Source organism: Sinohyriopsis cumingii, chromosome 10, assembly GCF_028554795.1.
Source record: "Sinohyriopsis cumingii isolate HCF-2022 chromosome 10, ASM2855479v2, whole genome shotgun sequence".
NCBI classification, from domain to species: domain Eukaryota; kingdom Metazoa; phylum Mollusca; class Bivalvia; order Unionida; family Unionidae; genus Sinohyriopsis; species Sinohyriopsis cumingii.
In genome coordinates this window covers 5,380,429-5,400,902 of record NC_142970.1, presented here as the reverse complement: position 1 = coordinate 5,400,902, position 20,474 = coordinate 5,380,429, and the positions used below count along the sequence as shown (strand labels likewise).

The window sequence follows — 20,474 nt, the reverse complement described above, 5'->3', positions numbered from 1 at the left end:
GCAAACAGCATAGACCCTGCTTTCCCATCCCATAATGTGCCTGCAAACAGCATAGACCTTAGTTTCCCATCCCATAATGTGCCTGCAAACAGCATAGACCCTGATTTCCCATCCCATAATGTGCCTGCAAACAGCATAGACCTTAGTTTCCCATCCCATAATGTGCCTGCAAACAGCATAGACCCTGATTTCCCATTGCATAATGTGCCTGCAAACAGCATAGACCTTAGTTTCCCATCCCATAATGTGCCTGCAAACAGCATAGACCCTGATTTCCCATCCCATAATGTGCCTGCAAACAGCATAGACCCTGATTTCCCATCCCATAATGTGCCTGCAAACAGCATAGACCCTGATTTCCCATCCCATAATGTGCCTGCAAACAGCATAGACCTTAGTTTCCCATCCCATAATGTGCCTGCAAACAGCATAGACCCTAATTTCCCATCCCATAATGTGCCTGCAAATAGCATAGACCCTGATTTACCATCCCATAATGTGCCTGCAAACAGCATAGACCCTGATTTCCCATCCCATAGTGTGCCTGCAAGCAGCATAGACCCTGATTTCCCATTGCATAATGTGCCTGCAAACAGCATAGACCCTGATTTCCCATCATATAGGTGGCGCTATACAGTTTCGCATTTTGCATAGGGTTAGGATTTTAAAGAAAAAGAATGTCCCCGGCTTTCCTCACTGGTTATACTGGCTATTTAAAAAAGACCTTGTATATCTTAGGTATAATGCAAAGAACCTTTAATTCCCTTTATTTTGGTGCATGATTGATGGGTGTACTATGGGTTATAGAGTATACAGCTTGGCCTTACTTCAAATGTGCACCTTTCAAAAAAGTGCTAGCTCTACTTGGTCATTTTCACTTCCTGAACTTCAGAGGTAAATTGTATAAAAAAGAGCCGATAACTTTTTTTACATTTGATATATTTGGCAATTCATTCATTGCACTTTCAGAAGCTGGTATTGTCTAGTCTGGCAAAAATCATTTTCCCTATTTTAATAGCTGCTATGTATAGTGTACTTTAGACTAATTCAGACTGATTTTTTAACACAAGGGAGCAGTCATTTTAGTTAGCAGTGTGCTTAAATCACGTAAAATTTCCAAAAGTACAATATCCAAAAGAAATATCATCCACATTACATTAGTGTAGCATAGAGGTATGCAAACATTCTCTCCACTGTGCATGTTTTAAATGCGAACTACTTCACCTTACATACGTCACTTTCTCAAAAGTACATATTATCTGGTGAGCGCCACCATAATGTACCAAATGATCATTGTCTATGTTAGTTCTTTTACTGATTACTTCTAACTCAGTTACTGCATATACATGTACTCACATCTGCTGGCACATTCAACAATGGTAAATTTGGGTCTGTGAGGTTTAAAGTTGGACTTCACTGAATGAGTATATGCAGGAAATCATCAGAATCTTTGTTGTTGTTGTAGGGTTTAACAATATTTTTCAGCACACGATAGGCTATACATGGCGGCCAGTATTATTGGTGGAGGAAGAACCCAGGAAATCCCCGGAAAGAACCACCGACCCTCAAGAAGCTACTGGCAAGCTTTCTCACATATCCACATTGGCCGAATCTGAGACTCGTACCTACGCAGACAGAGGTGAGATGGCAGTGATCCATAACAGAGAGCGCTTTAGACCACTCGGCCACTCAGGGCCCCCATCATCAGAATCATTCTTCTTTAATTTCTTATAGTGTTTATATGAATTTATATTCAGTTTCTAATATTATAAAATGTGTTTATATGAATTTATATTCAGTTTCTAATATTATAAAATGTGTTTATATGAATTTATATTCAGTTTCTAATATTATAAAATGTGTTTATATGAATTTATATTCAGTTTCTAATATTATAAAATCTGTTTATATGAATTTATATTCAGTTTCTAATATTATAAAATGTGTGGATTAGGGCTAATCTCTAATTTTTCATTCAGGAGAGAGGCAAGATACTTTTAATTTTATTTTTACTAAAAATTAAAATTCCAATGTTTATGATGAGCTTTCTGATCAGCTCCATGTCACAATCGGTGTATCAATCATGTATGATATACTGTAAGGAACTTTGCCACAGTTGTGATGACTTGGCACTTGTAAGTTATGTAATACATACATTCATGTCAGTATCAGGCAGTAATTGTTTTGGCACAGGATAATATTGGACAGTCAAATTGCTTCAACCAAGGCTCAAACACTAATTTTTGTCTATGGTGGGATGAAGACCGACATCATACTTTGTTGATTTGTGCTCATTTTACAATGTACTGACTACATTTCAAAATTGGACTTGCTTCATTTATTTGCATACTTACTCATGCGAAGTTAAGAAAATACACTATATTAGAACACATCTTTCAAGTTCATTGCTTCTATAAAATAAATCATGGTCTCTCAAGACAGGTGGTCTTATAAAAGGTGATTGTAATAAAGAATCAATAAATATCTGCACTGCTTATATTGTCTGTTGAGATATGATCCTACATGCAGTAGTTTTTCAAGATGAGTTTGGCTGTATTACCTCATCTCTGAGTAATTACCATACGCCAGTGTAATTTTATATTTGATGCGTCCATGAATATCTGAGCAGTAACATTAGCATTATACGGACTTATTTGACATGGTGACTGGAACAATCAATATTAATTTTGCAATCTTGTGAATTATTTGGGGATTTAAAGGTCAAAGGTTAAGATCATAGAAATGGGACACTTAGGAAATTGACCATTTTGGTTGGTATGCATATGAACTGTTTCTCCATTGATAATATCTCTTTTTCACATTATGGTCGTATATTTTCTGCCATTTAATAAGAATGGATTTTTGAAGAATGTTGTTCATTTTTGTGACACAATTACGTTAGGACCAAATGACAATGAAATGAGTTAAAATGAAATAATAATGTAATTATACTTCATTTTGAGTAATTATGATAATTTATGCTAAATCCTCACCATAATCAATCTCATTGTTACAAATTCCTTGACATAACAAACATCTGTATTGGACATCAGACAGAAGGAAAATACAGGTATTTCCTTATGGATGTACTGACTGCATCCTTATAAGGAATGGTTTGAATGGACAATAGATATGTTCATTGTGGTGCAGGAGTACTGTATTATAATTTTATTTAGTACAGTACTTTGTCATTTGCATTCACGGTCTAATCTCAGTTTGCAGACTGCAAATTTAGTCATTTACAGTCTTGGTCGGATCTCAGTAAAGTGTAAACTTTGTTATTTACAATCATGGTGAGATCTCAGTAAAGTGCAAACTTTGCCATTTACAATGTTGGTCAGATCTCAGTAAAGTGTAAACTTTGTCATTTACAATCATGGTGAGATCTCAGTAAAATGTAAACTTAGTCATTTACAATCATGGTCAGATCTCAGTAATGTGTAAACTTTGTCATTTACAATGTTGGTCAGGTCTCAGTAAAGTGTAAACTTTGTTATTTACAATGTTGGTGAGATCTCAGTAAGGTGTAAACTTTGTTATTTACAATCTTGGTGAGATCTCGGTAAAGTGTAAACTTAGTCATTTACAATGTTGGTCAGATCTCAGTAAAGTGTAAACTTTGTCATTTACAATCATGGTGAGATCTCAGTAAAATGTAAACTTAGTCATTTACAATCATGGTCAGATCTCAGTAATGTGTAAACTTTGTCATTTACAATGTTGGTCAGGTCTCAGGAAAGTGTAAACTTAGTCATTTACAATGTTGGTCAGTTCTCAGTAAAGTGTAAACTTTGTTATTTACAATGTTGGTGAGATCTCAGTAAGGTGTAAACTTTGTTATTTACAATCTTGGTGAGATCTCGGTAAAGTGTAAACTTAGCCATTTACAATGTTGGTCAGATCTCAGTAAAGTGTAAACTTAGTCATTTACAATGTTGGTCGGATCTCAGTAAAGTGTAAACTTTGTTATTTACAATCTTGGTGAGATCTTAGTAAAGTTTAAACTCAGTCATTTACAATGTTGGTCAGATCTCAGTAAAGTGTAAACTTAGTCATTTACAATCTTGGTCAGATCTCAGTAAGGTGTAAACTCAGTCATTTGCAGTGTTGGTCAGATCTCAGTAAAGTGTAAACTTAGTCATTTACAATCATGGTCAAATCTGAATTAACAGTGCATAATTTCTGTCTTTACCATTCATGTTCAAATTCAAGTTTGAGAATAATAAGCCATTTAAATTCATGCTCAAATTTTAGTTAGCAATGTAACATCTTCATCATTTATACTCATGCTCAAATTTGAGTTAGCATTTAAGCATCTGTTATTGACATTCGTGCTCAAATTTGAGTTAACACTTAAGCATCTGTTATTGACATTCATGCTCAAATTTGAGTTAGCATTTAAGCATAATCTGTTATTGACATTCATGCTCAAATTTGAGTTAGCATTTAAACATAATCTGTTATTGACATTCATGCTCAAATTTGAGTTAGATAAACCATAATCTGCCACTGACATTCATGCTCAAATGTGAGTTAGATTAAGCATAATCTGTTATTGACATTCGTGCTCAAATTTGAGTTACATGAAACATAATCTGTTATTGACATTCATGCTCAAATTTGAGTTAGATGAAACATCTGTTATTGACATTCATGCTCAAATCTGAGTTAGATAAAGCATAATCTGTTATTGACATTCATGCTCAAATCTGAGTTAGATAAAGCATAATCTGTTATTGACATTCGTGCTCAAATTTGAGTTACATGAAACATAATGTTATTGACATTCATGCTCAAATTTGAGTTAGATGAAACATAATCTGTTATTGACATTCATGCTCAAATCTGAGTTAGATAAAGCATAATCTGCCATTGACATTCATGCTCAAATCTGAGTTAGATAAAGCATAATCTGTTGTTGACATTCATGCTCAAATTTGAGTTAGTAGAGCATGATTTCTGTATTTAACATTAAATGAAATCTGACCAAAATTAAATGGGCTGCTCATTAACAATACATTTGAAGACAATTTTACTTTTGCATGGATGCAAGAGATGGGGGGGGGGCTGGTTTTTCTATTCTTTTATTTATATGTTTCCAATTACAATCGCTGGACCCCCACCCATTTTCTTTGTATGTATGTTCCATGTTACTTGGTGATAAATACTGTCTTTAATAGGGAACAAAATAAAAATGGACTTCTCTGCTCTACATGATTAATACCAATCAACTAGTTCATAAAATATATTCCAATGAACTACAGCCCACTCTGATTATTATGAAGGTGTCAATGTTGACCTAATTGCATATTTACAGGGAGCATTTTTGTACAACAAACTGGGCCACAGATACACTGGGCATAACATGTACAATTCCAAATCTTTCATTCAATTTTCATGAAACTGTCACAACTTACTGAAATGCATCCGATCAATATCCATGATTATTTGTGAGGAGTAAAAATGCTGCTTTCAAAAAAAAAAACAGCTATGCAAATAAGGGGATTGAACAATAGCAGCTTTAGCAAAATTGGGGCTCAATTTGGATCATTTTGGCAGGGCCCCCTGGATTTACATGCGGGGCCACCCTGTAAGCATGGCATTTGGAGAAAAAAAATTCAAACAAGTTTTATATAAAATTGAACTTAAAATTTTCTTCCATTATTTTAAAATTACTTTCTCTCCTTAGATATATTTTTAAAAATTACTAGCACATGAGGCCCATTTGAGTGTGGGGTCTGTTTGGGCCTTATTGGTCCAATCAGCCAAATGCTGGCCCTGGGGTGGATCATTTTAATTCAAGAGGTCATTTGTATGAAAGGTCATCAAGGAAGCTCTCACTTAAATTGTCATATTTTCCAGTGTATTGTGAACACATCTGTAGTACAAGTTACATGGGTCATGTAGGCATTCAACACTGGCTATTTCAGTAATGGATGTCATTTGTTAGAATTTTATTCTACATACCTTTAAGCGGCAAGTATTCACATCATTTTGATTCATATACATCCATATTCCTTTGGAAGGTCATTTGTTAGATGCCCCGAGAGGTCCAATCAGCAAAATCAACATTAAAGTACGTAGACGTTTTTGGATGAAATGAACCTAAACGTGTGATCAAATACAATCCAGATTGAATGTCACGTACTGTGATGTCATAATGAAAGCTATGCATATTGATAAACAAATTCATACAACCTTCAGTTGTGATGATTCCACTCAATGCGCTCTCATATTGACCCAAATTTAGTACATGGCCACCATTGTAAAAGTCCATAGCAATAAATATATATATATAATTTTTGTCTGGAAGATTCTTAGTGACAGTTAAGGTGCAGAGCATTCAATAACCAGGACTCATTAGACATTGGTTAAAGAAAATTAGTTTGAAGGTTTTCAAGAACAATTTATATTTAATTTAAAATGAGAAAATGCACATACATGACCCATGTGACTTGTACTATAGGCTTTTCTGACAGACTAAATAACCACGATCAAAACCGATTTCATCAACCTGATATTTTTGTGGATTAATCAATTTAATATTCTATTGGCATTACTTGTATTTGTGATGGAAAAAATACAATGGAGACACATTAAGTTTTTTTGAATTTTTTTTAATTACAGAAAATGCACTTAATGACATATCAGTGTATATATTCTGGAAAGTTGCATAATTAAAAAGCACATTTTTAATAACAAAGATCAATATTTGATGTTACTATAATTTTTGAGAGAATATTTTTTAAAAACTATTTCACTCTATCCATTTACCTGACATCATTTTTGGAATGCTAATTAATATTTTTGTATGACTGTAATGGTCAACATACATGATACCTCTAAAAGACCTATAACAGCAAATATAAGTCTCAGGATACAGACACATATACGTTAACATTTTTAAACACTTAACTGGAAAAATGAAACCAACTTCTCACTATATTTTAAGCTAAAATAAATTTCTATCATGGCTATGCCATATGTACTCACTTATAAGTCATGTCCAAATGCATACAACGTCGACCCTAATAACTGTTCTACTCCTAACTGCATAGACTCAGATCTGCCAATGTATTATGTGACATCTGGGTTTGTGCAGTTTGCAGCAGGACATGAGTTATAAGCAAGTATATATAGCATATTGTATATCTGAACATAAAACGAAAAAGTGAATAGATTAGCAGGTAATGTTTTATGGCAATATTTACTGAAGCAGCTTTTTTAGCCAAAGGTAATCATTTAGTCAATATAATAAAAAACAGCTTCAGCAAGGATTTAAAAAAAAAAGCTCAATCAAATGCAACAAGTAAACTATTCATGTTAATGTGTATCAAATTTGAGTATCTTTTACTGTGAACAATATTAGCTAAGAATTGAGGAACTTCATTACCTTCGCACTATGTGCTTTTATTTCTTGTTTTTAAATGCAAGTTCAGAATAGCATTGTTCTCTATTATATTTAAAATAATAGATTAAAATGCAGTATTTTTAATATTTAACCAGAAAAGAGCGCAACAATTATTTCAATATCATTTAAAAGAGAAACAATAGTAAGATTAAACATAATAATAACTGTTTTTTTTTTGCAAGTAGCAAACGTATGGAAACTTCTTTGATCAATAAATTTCCAAAACAAAAACATTATTATTGAAATATCATGTTGGTTGGTTTTTGGTTCAAATATTCAAATAGTTCTGTGAACAGTTCCTGGAACAAGAAAATGTAATTTCCTCTAGCTTGATGTCCGAACATCCAATCACAATACATGTAATTCTTGACTTTTAATTGGTTGTTAACTTTTCCAATTATGTTGCAGCTAAGAATATTTTGCTTTTTCATTGGCCAGTGCTAATCTTCTGATGTTTCCAATGCACCCAGCTGCTGCTTCTTGTAAATCTTCATCCACAGAACCAACCATCTTCATCAAAGGCTGCAACAAAAAAAAAAATTATATTAAAAAATAAAAAATTAAATTAATTGCATTTGTGGCACATACAAATATGAAGATAGATTAATCTATATTTACCCCCCCCCAACTACCTTTAAACGTTTTGCTAAATACAGTGTATATAGTCAAATATCACACATGTAATGATCTGTAGCAAGAACTTTTAAGTATACATACTTATTAAAGACCTAGTTTTAAAACTAGTTGGTTAATTGGGCCAGAAAGGACAGGGACCAATTATGTGACACATAAGCTATTGTTGGTAAAATAGGTGGAGCTTTCCTATCTACCTGTATCAGAAAAGGTATGATGAAACCGAAGTTGTGGACTAATTAGTAAACAGATAAATAAGTGATAGAAAGCAAGCAGATATCAAGCACTGTATCAGATAGTAACCTAGTCCAACTAGTCAATCTGATTTCAGTCAGAAGTGACTCTTGATAGTACCTAAGAACAGACTGATCCGATGTTAAATTTCTCCCATTTATAATGCAGTCTCCATGGCCTTTAACTCATTAACCCCTGGTGCTGCTTTTACGTAGCAGGAGGAAGTAGTCTACTAACGAGCTTGTAGCATCAAGGTCTTGTAAGAAATTTCCAAAATCCTTGTAACTTATTAACCCCTGGAGGTTTTTGTCATTTTCTAATGAAATTCGAGTAGGAAACACATTTTGAAAGCTATTTCTGAATCCAACCTAATACATCGACTTCCAACAGATTTTCCATTAGCCTAATGCCTAGTTGTGCTAGAAACATCATTTTCCTTGGTTATTTTGCTCGTGCATGAGCAGAATGGTAAAAGTTTTTTGTTTTTTTGCTTAACAGACCCATCATTTTCGTATTGAGACCACTCTTTATTACAAATGCCCACCTTATCCTACTTTTTGCAAAGGTTCACCTGTCTGTGTGCAGTTCAGACCAGTCTGCCTTAGATCTGAGGCCAAAAAGTCTAAAATCCGGACATAAAATTGGATTCCGACCATGGGCAAATTTTGGGTGGAAAAAAAAAAAACGGTCCCAAAAATTAGGTTTTTCCCTCAGTATTTTGTAGTGCAACTAAAACATCCAGTTTATTTGGTATCATTGTAGAGCTACATCTGTTTACTTTCTATAATACCACCCATTTTAGTGTATCATACACTACAGATCTCGGCAGTAGGCTACTACCTCCTGTCACATAAGAGCAGCGCCAAGGGTTAACGAGTTAAACAATAAACAAAGGATATAAAGACACAAACCACTGAAGGCCATCTTCACTAGCCAAGGTTCCAATATGTTAACCCTATCTACAGTTTGGCGGATCGAACAGATATTTTAGTGCTTTGTCCTAGTGACATCTACTGGATTTCATGAGTTGTCTCCATTAGGATGTAATACCAACAAACCAACAGTGTGTAACAGTGGTGCATTGTACATCAGCTGCTAATGGTGGAGGGAATTGACTTCAAAAGGATACTTCGTAAGTTGATCATTAAAAGTATGACCATGTACCAGAGATAAGCCATTACATGTTTATTTGAGTAAAAGGTATTTGTACAAACACAGACTGGCAATGGAAAATTGCTCCTTCACGAGTCCATCTAAAATGTGTGTGTCTTGACCATGTAGGAACAATGTTTTTTATGTTGTGATGCAGGTCAAGTTTTTACAGTGGCAAAAGTACTAGTACTCAATATGTCCATGACACTTTTGTAACTACTCAATATGTCAATGACACTTTTGTAAGTAATCATTCCTTTTCAATATTTTAAAATATCAAAATAATATAGTATTCATTCTGTATCATTATTTTAATGTATTCCAATTAAATATGTCCACCATTACTAAAATATCAAAACAACATAGCATTAATTCGCTATCATCATTTTAATGTATTCCAATTAAATATGTCCACCTTTACTAAAGTATCAAAACAATATCAAAATACAATACATTGCATGATGTAGCCATTTACCTGCACAGCACCAGCTTCATGCATGGTAATACAGTTTTCTGGATCTTTGGACAGCTGGAACAAAGCCCTGGCAGTAGATCTGTGAACCATTTCATCACTTGACCTCAGATAGCGAACTAGTGGTGCTACTGCCTTCTCTCGTCCAAAGGCGACTCGATTATTTCCCCAGTTACAACATCGTGCAATGGCTTCAGCTAGATGGCGCCGTAACTTGTCATCAGTCTGAAGAAGAAAAAAAAGAAATCCAAGATAAGACTAAATTAAACAAACTATTATGCTACAATCATTAATGGTTTGGGTTTATAGTGTTACCCTTTGTTCATCTATATTTCTGGTTAAGTTTTGATTTATACAAATTTTATTGTCACAAGGGGAAAAAGTGTTCCATGAACTTTTATTTCTTCTTTTTCTAAATGAGAGATAAGAACACAATCAATATTGTTTTTTCTAGTAATGAAAAGCCTGTAAATTATCATGCATTTTACATTTTCATACAATTTAAGTTTTCATCCACATGTTTTCATACATTACATATCCCCCCACGCCAAATTTTAGTTATATTTTCTGGGCCTCATTTGGCTTAAATACATGATATGGCTAAACAAACCAGATTCAACCAATACACCATAACAAGTGGTGTAACTATTGTTCTCTAGTTCGACTATTTTAAATAAGTGCCAACTTTCATCAGACCCTTTTTAAGGATACTATTTTCACCCATGTCGTTTATTTTTATAAGCTTTAAGGAAGTTTTGCATCATCTTAGTACTTTTCTCTTCTATCTTAGTGTACAAGTCACACGGGTCATGCAGGCATTTAACTATTTCAGGCATGGGTGCCATTTTTTAGAATTTGATTCTACATACCTTTAAGTGGCAAGTATTCACTACATTTAGATTCAGATACATCCATATTCCTTTGGAAGGTCATTATTTAGATGCCCCGAGAGGTTCTTACGGCAAAATCAATGTTAAAGTACATCGTCATTTTTGGAAGAAATGAACCTAAAGATGTGATCCAGTATAATCCAGATTGAATGTCGTGTGCTGTGTTGTCACAATGAAAGCGACACATATTGATAAACAAATTTTTACTACCCTCGACTGTGACGATTCCATTCAATGTGCTCTTATTTTGGCCCAAGTTTAGTACATACCCAACACTGTAAAAATTCATAGTGATAGATAATTTTTGTCTGGAAGTTTCTTGGTGACAGTTAAGATGCAGAGCATCAAATAATCAGGATTCAATAGACTTTGGTTAAAGACAATTAGTGTTAAATTTTAAAAGAACAATTTATAATTAATTAAAATTGGGTAAATGTGCATACATGACCCATGTGACTTGTACTATAGAGGAATATATGATAAAACTCGTACAGAAAGGTTTATTTCAAATGAGTATGCTTACTAATACAGAATCATTTGTCTCGGGAGTACATATTTACTGTCATATATATGGGGTTTATCTCAAAGGAGTATATGATCAATCTCATATGGGTGGGTTTATCTCAAAACTGTACATATAATATTTACCCTAACAGCTTAATAAAGCTTTTAGCAAATCCTAAACCTTGTCATATATATATATATATATATATATATATATATATATATATATATATATATATATTATCTGTCATATGTATTTATATGCAAAACAACTTACCACAATGATGTGTAGCTAGCTAGGTGTACAAAGTTTGTCAATTTATCTCAAAAGGTATTATAATTAGTTACACGGTAGCAAAGAAAATGTTATACACAGTCTCACAAATAAACAGACAGATGTACAGATGGAAATGTAAAAAGCTGGGGAAGACATGATCGAGACAAACATATTATAAAGAAAAAAATGTTAATTAGATATGATACGGTATTAATGATGAGTCTAATATTATTTAAGACATTTTTAAAGGTGCGGAAAAGGAAAAGGAATTTGTTAGGAACTAAAATTTACCATATCTACATAATGAGTTTAAACCTCTGCTCAAAGACTCAAGAATAAAGAAAGCCGTAAATCATTAGTACACATAATTAAATTTACACCCCAGTGTTGACATAAGATAAAATCTGTCCCTCTGGAATTTAAAAGCAATTAAATCCTTGTCAATAAATTCATAATCTTGTGCCAAACCATGGCTACTGACTTTTATGCAAATTGTTCATATCGGTTCTGTGGAAAATAGATTAGAAATAGCGCCATTGCCTCACATTGTCACTTTATGATTTCAAAACTTTACTTAAATGTCTGTGTAACAAACAGGATCTACCATTGTAAAATATACATGCTCTATATATTTTCATGATTGCAGTTTTCATTCTTTACAGAGGTGTCATATATTGTAATACAGCCACATTGGCTAGACTTCAAAGGATCTCATTTCATAACTTTTTTATTATTTAAGTGCATTAATTCTGCTGAATAATTCAGTAAATACCTTGCCTTTCATGGTGTGAGACAATTTTTTGATATGCTGTTTGCATTTATTTGACAAAATAGGCCAAGGTCTGCATTGACATTTCAGATATTGCTTTAGTATACTAGTATGTACATGTATCCAGTTGAAAAAACAGTATCAACACAAATCTGCTCTCACATAACATGCAGGCATATCGTCCTTGAGTGTAAAAGTATAAACATGTCTCCCACTGAAAAACAGCATCAACCCAAATTTACTAATCACGTAACATGTAGACATATCATCCTTGTGTAAGTATCTCCTTCAAACAGTGTCATCCCATATCTACCATCAGACAACATACAAGCTGATCAGTGTCCTTGATTGTAACAGTATAAACATACTTCACAGTGATAAACAAATGTTAAGCCATATCTACCATCAGACAACATACAAGCCGATTAGTGTCCTTGAGTGTAACAGTATAAACATGTCTCAGTGTTAACCCATGTTATAATGAAAAGCCTAATTGGGAGGGATATATATATATATATATATATATATATATATATATATATATATATATATATATATATATAAAGAATGCAGATCATATGGCGAATAACAGTCCTTTCAATTGCACTAGATCCAGCATTGGATCATGTTTGTCAGGGATTGATTAAGATAAATGTAATAAACTGACTTCGAACAGTGTGAAACTAGTATCTAGCTAGCCTAAGCACTTTCAGCTCTTAATGAGTCTTTTTCAAAGGCAAATACAAAACATAGACAAGACAAACAAATAAAACAGACAAACCATTGTCTTTGTAAAACTTTACATGACTATGACCTGTTGCAGATGCTGAAAGATATTTTATATTGACCTAGAAATCGATGAGCCAAAGTGTCATCTGTTATTTTATGTAAATTTATGTACGCACAAAGTAAAGATATATATATATATATATATATATATATATATATATATATATATATATATATATATATATATATATATACCATCCTGACGGACCCTATCATAAAGTGGTAGCAACATTTTATGTATTACTGTACTTCATTATAAGTATATGATCAATAGGGAAAAGGTTATAATAATAATAATAAGAGAGTGTATATATATATATATATATATATATATATATATATATATATATATATATGTGTGTGTGTGTGTGTGTGTGTGTGTGTGTGTGTGTCGAAAGAAATTATACAAGCTAGACAGCTATTACAGTTGTATTGGAATTGCAATTCAATAGCCTGTGTGAAAATATATACCTAAGTTTCTGTCATAGTAATCCATGTGTATTTTAGAGGACTGATTATTATTATGGGTCTCCTTCTGAATGCATCATTCATATCACATCTAAGTTCAAATCTATTTTGGGGGCAAATCTATTTTGGGGATGCACACTTTGGACAAAGGTTACGTGGGTTATTGTATGCTGGCAAGGCAATGGGTGTCATGAACTGGTGGACCTGGGTTTGATTCCCAATAGGGGATGACTTATAAATTTATAAACTGTATAATATGATTGATTGACCATAAACTATTTTTCCAGTTGTTAAAAATGTTGACATCGAACTCATCATTTGTCAGTGGCATTCCTCATACATTAAAAACCAACACTGGACAGTGGCATCACTCATACATCAAATTCATCACTGGACAGTGGTATCCCTCATACATTAAACCCCTCACTGGACAGTGGCATCTTTCATACATCAAATTCATCACTGAACAGCGGCATCACTCATACATCAAATTCATCACTGGACAGTGGCATCACTCATACAGCAAATTCATCACTCGACAGTGGCATCACTCATACATCAAATTCATCACTGGACAGTGGTATCTCTCATACATTAAACCCCTCACTGGACAGTGGCATCTTTCATACATCAAATTCATCACTGGACAGGAGTATTCCTCATACATCAAAACTATCATTGGACAGTGGCATCCCTCATACATTAAACCCATCTCTGGACAGGGGCATCCTTTGTGCATCAAATTCATCACTGGACAGTGGCATCCCTCATATATTAAACCCATCATTGGACAGGGGCATCCTTCATAAATCAAATTAATCACTACACAGTGGCATCTCTCAAACATCAAACCTGTCACTGAACAGTGACAATCCTTATACATTAAACCCATTATTGGACAGTGGCATCTTTCATACATCAAATTCATCACTTGACAGGGGTATTCCTCATACATCAAAACTATCAATGGACAGTAGCATCCCATCACTGGACAGGGGCATCCTTCATACATCAAATTCATTGCTTTACAGGGGTATTCCTCATACATACATTCTTAAAAAATGATGTTATCACTAATTTTGATTGGTCCCTTAAGGTTCTCTTATAGATGCAGTATAGTAGGTTCTAGTACATAATTTAGCTGGTTTGAGTGCAGGACTCTTGATCAAAATGTTGCTGGTTCGAATTCTACTTTTGGATCAGCCATATTTACCCATGTTGTGAAATTTTAGAATTGAAAATGTGCATCATGATATAAGTGCTACAAAGATATATAAATAGAAAACTGAATTAATCAAGACTTACTGCATTTATAAGACAAAGGAAACAGCATTTATTTGTTTTAAGCCATTTTTTAAAACGATCATTATCATTTTTATTATCAGTTATGTTACTTTATTATTATTATTATTATTAATATTAATTACACTCTATGTAATCAAAACCATTTAATTAAAAATGGATTCCTGTTGTTTACTACAACCCAAGTACCAATAACATAGCAAACTACAAATATTCAAGTAAACCATATGTTTTACAGGAAACAAGTCAACATTTCCAAGTACATGAAAATGACTGTCCATAACAAATGTAGGAAAATCAGAAATTGACTGACATTGATGGTTGATCATTTGATAAAATAATCATCAATCTTCCAGTTTCCGAGATTCCCAACACTAATCAATACTTCCTACAGTGCAAATCTTCGCAGCTGACACAAAATAAAAATGACTTATAACTTGTGAACCTATTACCGTATCTATTGCCACAGCTCACAATACAATACTATGTTCCCTCAATATAAGGGGATCTCAGTATGATGGAGTCCTTTTCATATGGTCAAGGATGCCATTAAATCAGGTAACAGTAATACTACATACATGTATAATGTACCCCAATACAAAATTACTCTATACATAACGCTGTACATTTTATCATTTCCTTCAAATGAATTACAGCAAAGAATTGTTGAACAGCATATTATTTTAATTATGATCTCACCCAAACAGCATCGTCCCTAATTGGTCAGAACATTTAATACAAGCAGGTAAAGATCGACTCCCACGGTTAAAGTGCTGTACAGTTTTTATGCAGGCATATACGACAATTTTTGAAATGTGTGTTGCAGCCTGATGAATAATTGAATGCATCTGATATGGAATGAACAGCAGTGACTCAAAACAAATCTGTATTGATTTTTAATTAGGATTAACTAAATATAGAAACAAGTGGCTGAGGACATGTATACTGAATATATATATATATATATATATATATATATATATATATGTGCTTGGGTGTAAGTTGGATCCAACAATAAACTGCACAGACCCAGATCTGCCACTGCATAATGCACCGGAAGATCTGAGTCTATAGCGTTGGTTAGGTGTAATCATTAGAATAAATAACATAGTTCCTGATCTGCCAGTGCATTATGTGATTGCAGATCAGGGTTTATGTTCTTTCCAGATGGACCTGACTTCTAAGCAAGTTTCTATGGTTACATATTTAACGTGTGGCAATGGAAGATTGTACAAATATTTGGCTTTACTGGCATAATGGTATACTGGGGTATGGATCTTGCCAGGTACTATAGAACAAAAATAATACTGCAAATGAACCAGTTTTTGCAGTATTTCTATAAATAATATATAAATAAAATTCAACTTCTGTTTCATTTAAAATATTTGTCTCTCTCTCTTATCATCTGTTGTTATAAGCAATCAAACCCCTGCAAAAGATTTAGGAAAGATATATCCAGCAAGAAAATGGCTGAACTGCATACTATATTATGTTTGTTTCAATGCAACAACTTAAAATGACCTGTATGCATCAAATTGAAACTTTCACGCTGATACAAAAATATATGGGCAGAATCACTCATCTGACATAAACAAGAGACTTAAAAGAAATTATAGTTATCTTTGATCTCTTGTTCACTATTTCATTTATTTTCAACTAATTACAGATCTTCCCAGTGTATTACAAAACAGAAATGCAATAAATTGTCCTGTATCATAATAATTCACAATACAAAAATTCTTGTAATATCCAACAGTCCATCATATAATGGTGAATTTAAGGAAAACAGTCCATCATTTAATTGTGAAACTAGTGCAAAGCAGTCCAGCAGTCAATCATTTAACTGTGAAACTAATGCAAAGCAGTCCAGCAGTCCATCATTTAAATGTGAAACTAGTGTAAAAAACTCCATCATTTAACTGTGAAACTAATGCAAAGCAGTCCATCAGTCCATCATTTAATTGTGAAACTAATGCAAAGCAGTCCATCATTTAATGGAGAACTTGTGCAGAGCAGCCCATTAGTCCACCATATAATGGTAAACTTATGCAAACAGTCCATCAGTCCATCATATATTGGTGAAACTAATACAAAGGAGTCCTTAAACTTGTCTCACCTGTACTGGAGATGACAGTCTGGTATCAATTTTCCCCTGTTATCAAAAATGGTAAGTACTGGAGAAAAATAAAACTATCAATTTGTTGTTGTACATTAAAGGATTATTCAGAACCAAGACAATAGGTGTACAGTTTTAAAAAAAAAACAGGAACTCTTTTTGGGAATTAAAAAATAAAAGAAACTGTAAAAAGTTGGACTTGGAAACACTTAGGTTCTGGTTTCTTATTTGATGCTTTAGCTACTAGCCAATCTGTGCTGATCTTGTCAGGATTCAAACCCAAAACCCTGAGTCAGGCAGGCCAGCTACTGACTCACTGCACCTCATTTAACAAGAGTATCACTCTACATATTATGACAGTACAAATGGGAGATACAGAGTATACCTCCTTCTAATGAGACTGTTGAGTTATAGATAACACCTTGAATTCAAACATTAGAAAAAACTTTTCTGACTCCAAAAGGGGACATGTGATTTAATTCTACCAGTATGTCCATTTATATGCAACTTTTAGGATGTATGTGTGTGTGCGTGTGTTTTGGAATTTTAAGATAGCTTTAACACTTTTTCAGTCACATCGCTATGATGTCTGCAGTGTGACAGTTTATAGTGATGTCAAGCACTGGGGCATCATGCCACAGACATGTAGCATGATGTCCCACCCAGTCACATTATCCTGACACCAGTCTGACCATGTCCTAACACTAACCTCTTAATGCTGAGCACCTAGTGAGGCAGCTGCTAGTAACATTTTTACAAGTCTCTGGTATGATTTGGCTGGGGTTCGAGCCCGCGACTTCCCTCATCTGAGGTGGACACTTTAACCACTAGGAAATCAAAGCAGTCTTTTAAGATGCAATGAATTCTATATCTGTTTAGCAATACATGAGAACATATTCTTTATAGAAAGGCCAAATTTATGAATAAAGTGTTCGAAAAAGCCATTCTATGCACCAAACCAACAGAAAGCCATTCTATGTACCATACCAATAGAAAGCCATTTCTATGTACCAAAGCAATAGCTCTCATCAAAATATGCTAATGGTACTCAAGAGTTTAGGTCTGTAAAAAGTATAAACTATATTATATCAAAACTGAACAGGTAACTGTAAAGAACTTTCAACACACTAGTTCATTGGTGTGGAAAACTATTCCTAGCAACATAAGGTAGGCTCCTGTTTCTTCTTTTCATAGGTAATGTCTCAAATGGCTGAATTCTTAAAGCGGTCCAGTAACCCTTCTAAGTAATATCAACACCTCCTGCTTTATCTGCCTATAGATTAATTTTTCTCACATGTAAATTTTCAACACAATATGGCAGATGTCTTTAGGCATAATTACTATGGACTTAAAAGCCAAATTTTATCACAATGTACATGTACTGTGTATACAGAAAACAGAAGGCCTCAAGTTGGATAACTTTCTATTAATAATGAAGTTAGCTAACTACTCACCATAGTTATTATTATTATTATTAATAATAATATTTTTATTACTACTGTTATTATTATTACTATTATTATTATTACAAGAATTATTATTATTATTATTATTATTATTATTATTATTATTATCAATAATAGTATTATTATTACTATCATTATTATCAGTATTATTATTAGTATTGCTACTTTCATTATTATTTGTATTATTATTAGTATTATTACTATTATTATTATAACTATTATTGTTATTATTATTATTATTATTATTATTATTATTATTAAATTTTTATATGATCATCATCATCATTATTATTATCAATACCATTATTATTACTATTATTATTATTATTATCATTATTATTATTATTGTTACTTTGATTATTATTTGTATTATTATTATTATTATCATTATTATTATTATCATTATTATTAAATTTTTATATGATCATCATCATCATTATTATTATCAATACCATTATTATTACTATTATTATTATTATTATCATTATTATTATTATTGTTACTTTGATTATTATTTGTATTATTATTATTATTATTATTATTATTATTATTGTTACTTTGATTATTACTTGTATCATTATTATTATTATTATTAACTAAAATTATAACTGCACAATTGGCAGGCATTATTGTTTATGCCCTTCCCCCAAGATACATGTACATTCATTCATCAAATTTTTCATCACTCTCACTATACCGCAGAATGGTATACAACATCAGGTTGGCAATAACGGACCCCAGCAACCATTTTATAATGAGAAAGAACTGCAATGAAATTGGAATTAATTAACTGAATTAAATGAAATATTGACATTAAGGAAGAAAAAAATTAAGAGGCCAGAAAATGTGATTCAGTTTCGAGATTTTCCAGCTTATGCTCAGGCTTGAGAGATTTTAATGAATATTCTGTTTTCAACAGCAGTTTATTGGTTTATAAAATTAACCCACCTATTTGTGTTAATGAAGTTCTAATTCCTTTTTAAAAAAAATGTAATGCATTCTGAAATACAGTCACATGTAGGAGTCATTAATTAGGATTTTAAAAGGAGGGACTGTAACTGATTACTCTGGACAAACAACTTACACCCAGACTGTCCAGCACATTGTGTGATGACCGGTTTGGATTTATGGGATGACCAGTTTGGATTTATGTAGTTTTTAGCTGGATCTGGCTTGTACCCAAGTACAAACTGGTATATATATATATATATATATATATATATATATATATATATATATATATATATCATGGCAAACCTTATATGTCATGGTATAACTTATTATATGCCATAGTATAAATTATATATGATGAGGTATAATTTATATTATGCAATGGTATAACTTATATATGCCATGGTATAATTTATAATATGCAATGGTACAACATATATGCCATGGCATAACTTATAATAAGCCATGGTATAACTTATAAATGCCATGGTTATTTGTGGTCTCTAATTCATCAGCCAAATTAAATACAAGTTACACTAATGTATTTTTTAAAATCTTTTATAGCATGTTAGATATGTACTCAGCCTTTGGGAAAGTCATATTTGCGAAGTTTTGTGTGCTGATATATTATGTGAAGAATACCATAAAAAGCCATTTAATGTTATTTGATCAAATATGTGCAGAATACTACAACAAACTCTTACAACATAGATGTCCAACACAATCAACTTCTATTATTCTGAATTGTTAGCCCTGAGTACCATTAATATCATCCTGTGTACTGTCTGTGTGTGATAGCTAATATACTGAGTGCTATAGTTAATATACTGAGTACTGTCTGTATATGATAGTTAATATCCTGCATGCTATAGTTAATATCCTGAGTACTATGGTTAATATATTGAGTACTGTCTGTGTATGATACTTACTACACTAAGTGCTATATTTAATATACTGAGTACTGTCTGTATATGATAGTTAATATCCTGCATACTATAGATAATATCCTGAGTACTATGGTTAATATACTGAGCACTGTC

At 32.7% G+C, this 20,474-nt stretch overlaps 1 protein-coding gene across 3 annotated transcripts in view; it reads right to left on the bottom strand.

Annotated features, from left to right (window-relative positions):
* Window positions 1–6,596: 6,596 nt before the first annotated feature.
* The window catches only part of LOC149789518 (outer dynein arm-docking complex subunit 2-like), an 88,502-nt gene continuing 74,624 nt past the window's right edge, over window positions 6,597–20,474 (bottom strand). For all 3 annotated transcript variants that reach the window (XM_089971565.1, XM_089971566.1, XM_089971564.1), the window contains exons 19-20: window positions 9,906–10,127; window positions 6,597–7,933 (exon numbers count right to left, since the gene is read on the bottom strand). In XM_089971565.1, coding sequence (XP_089827691.1) covers window positions 7,820–7,933; window positions 9,906–10,127 — 336 coding nt within the window. In that variant the 3' untranslated portion in view covers window positions 6,597–7,819. The remainder of the gene's footprint in view (window positions 7,934–9,905; window positions 10,128–20,474) is intronic.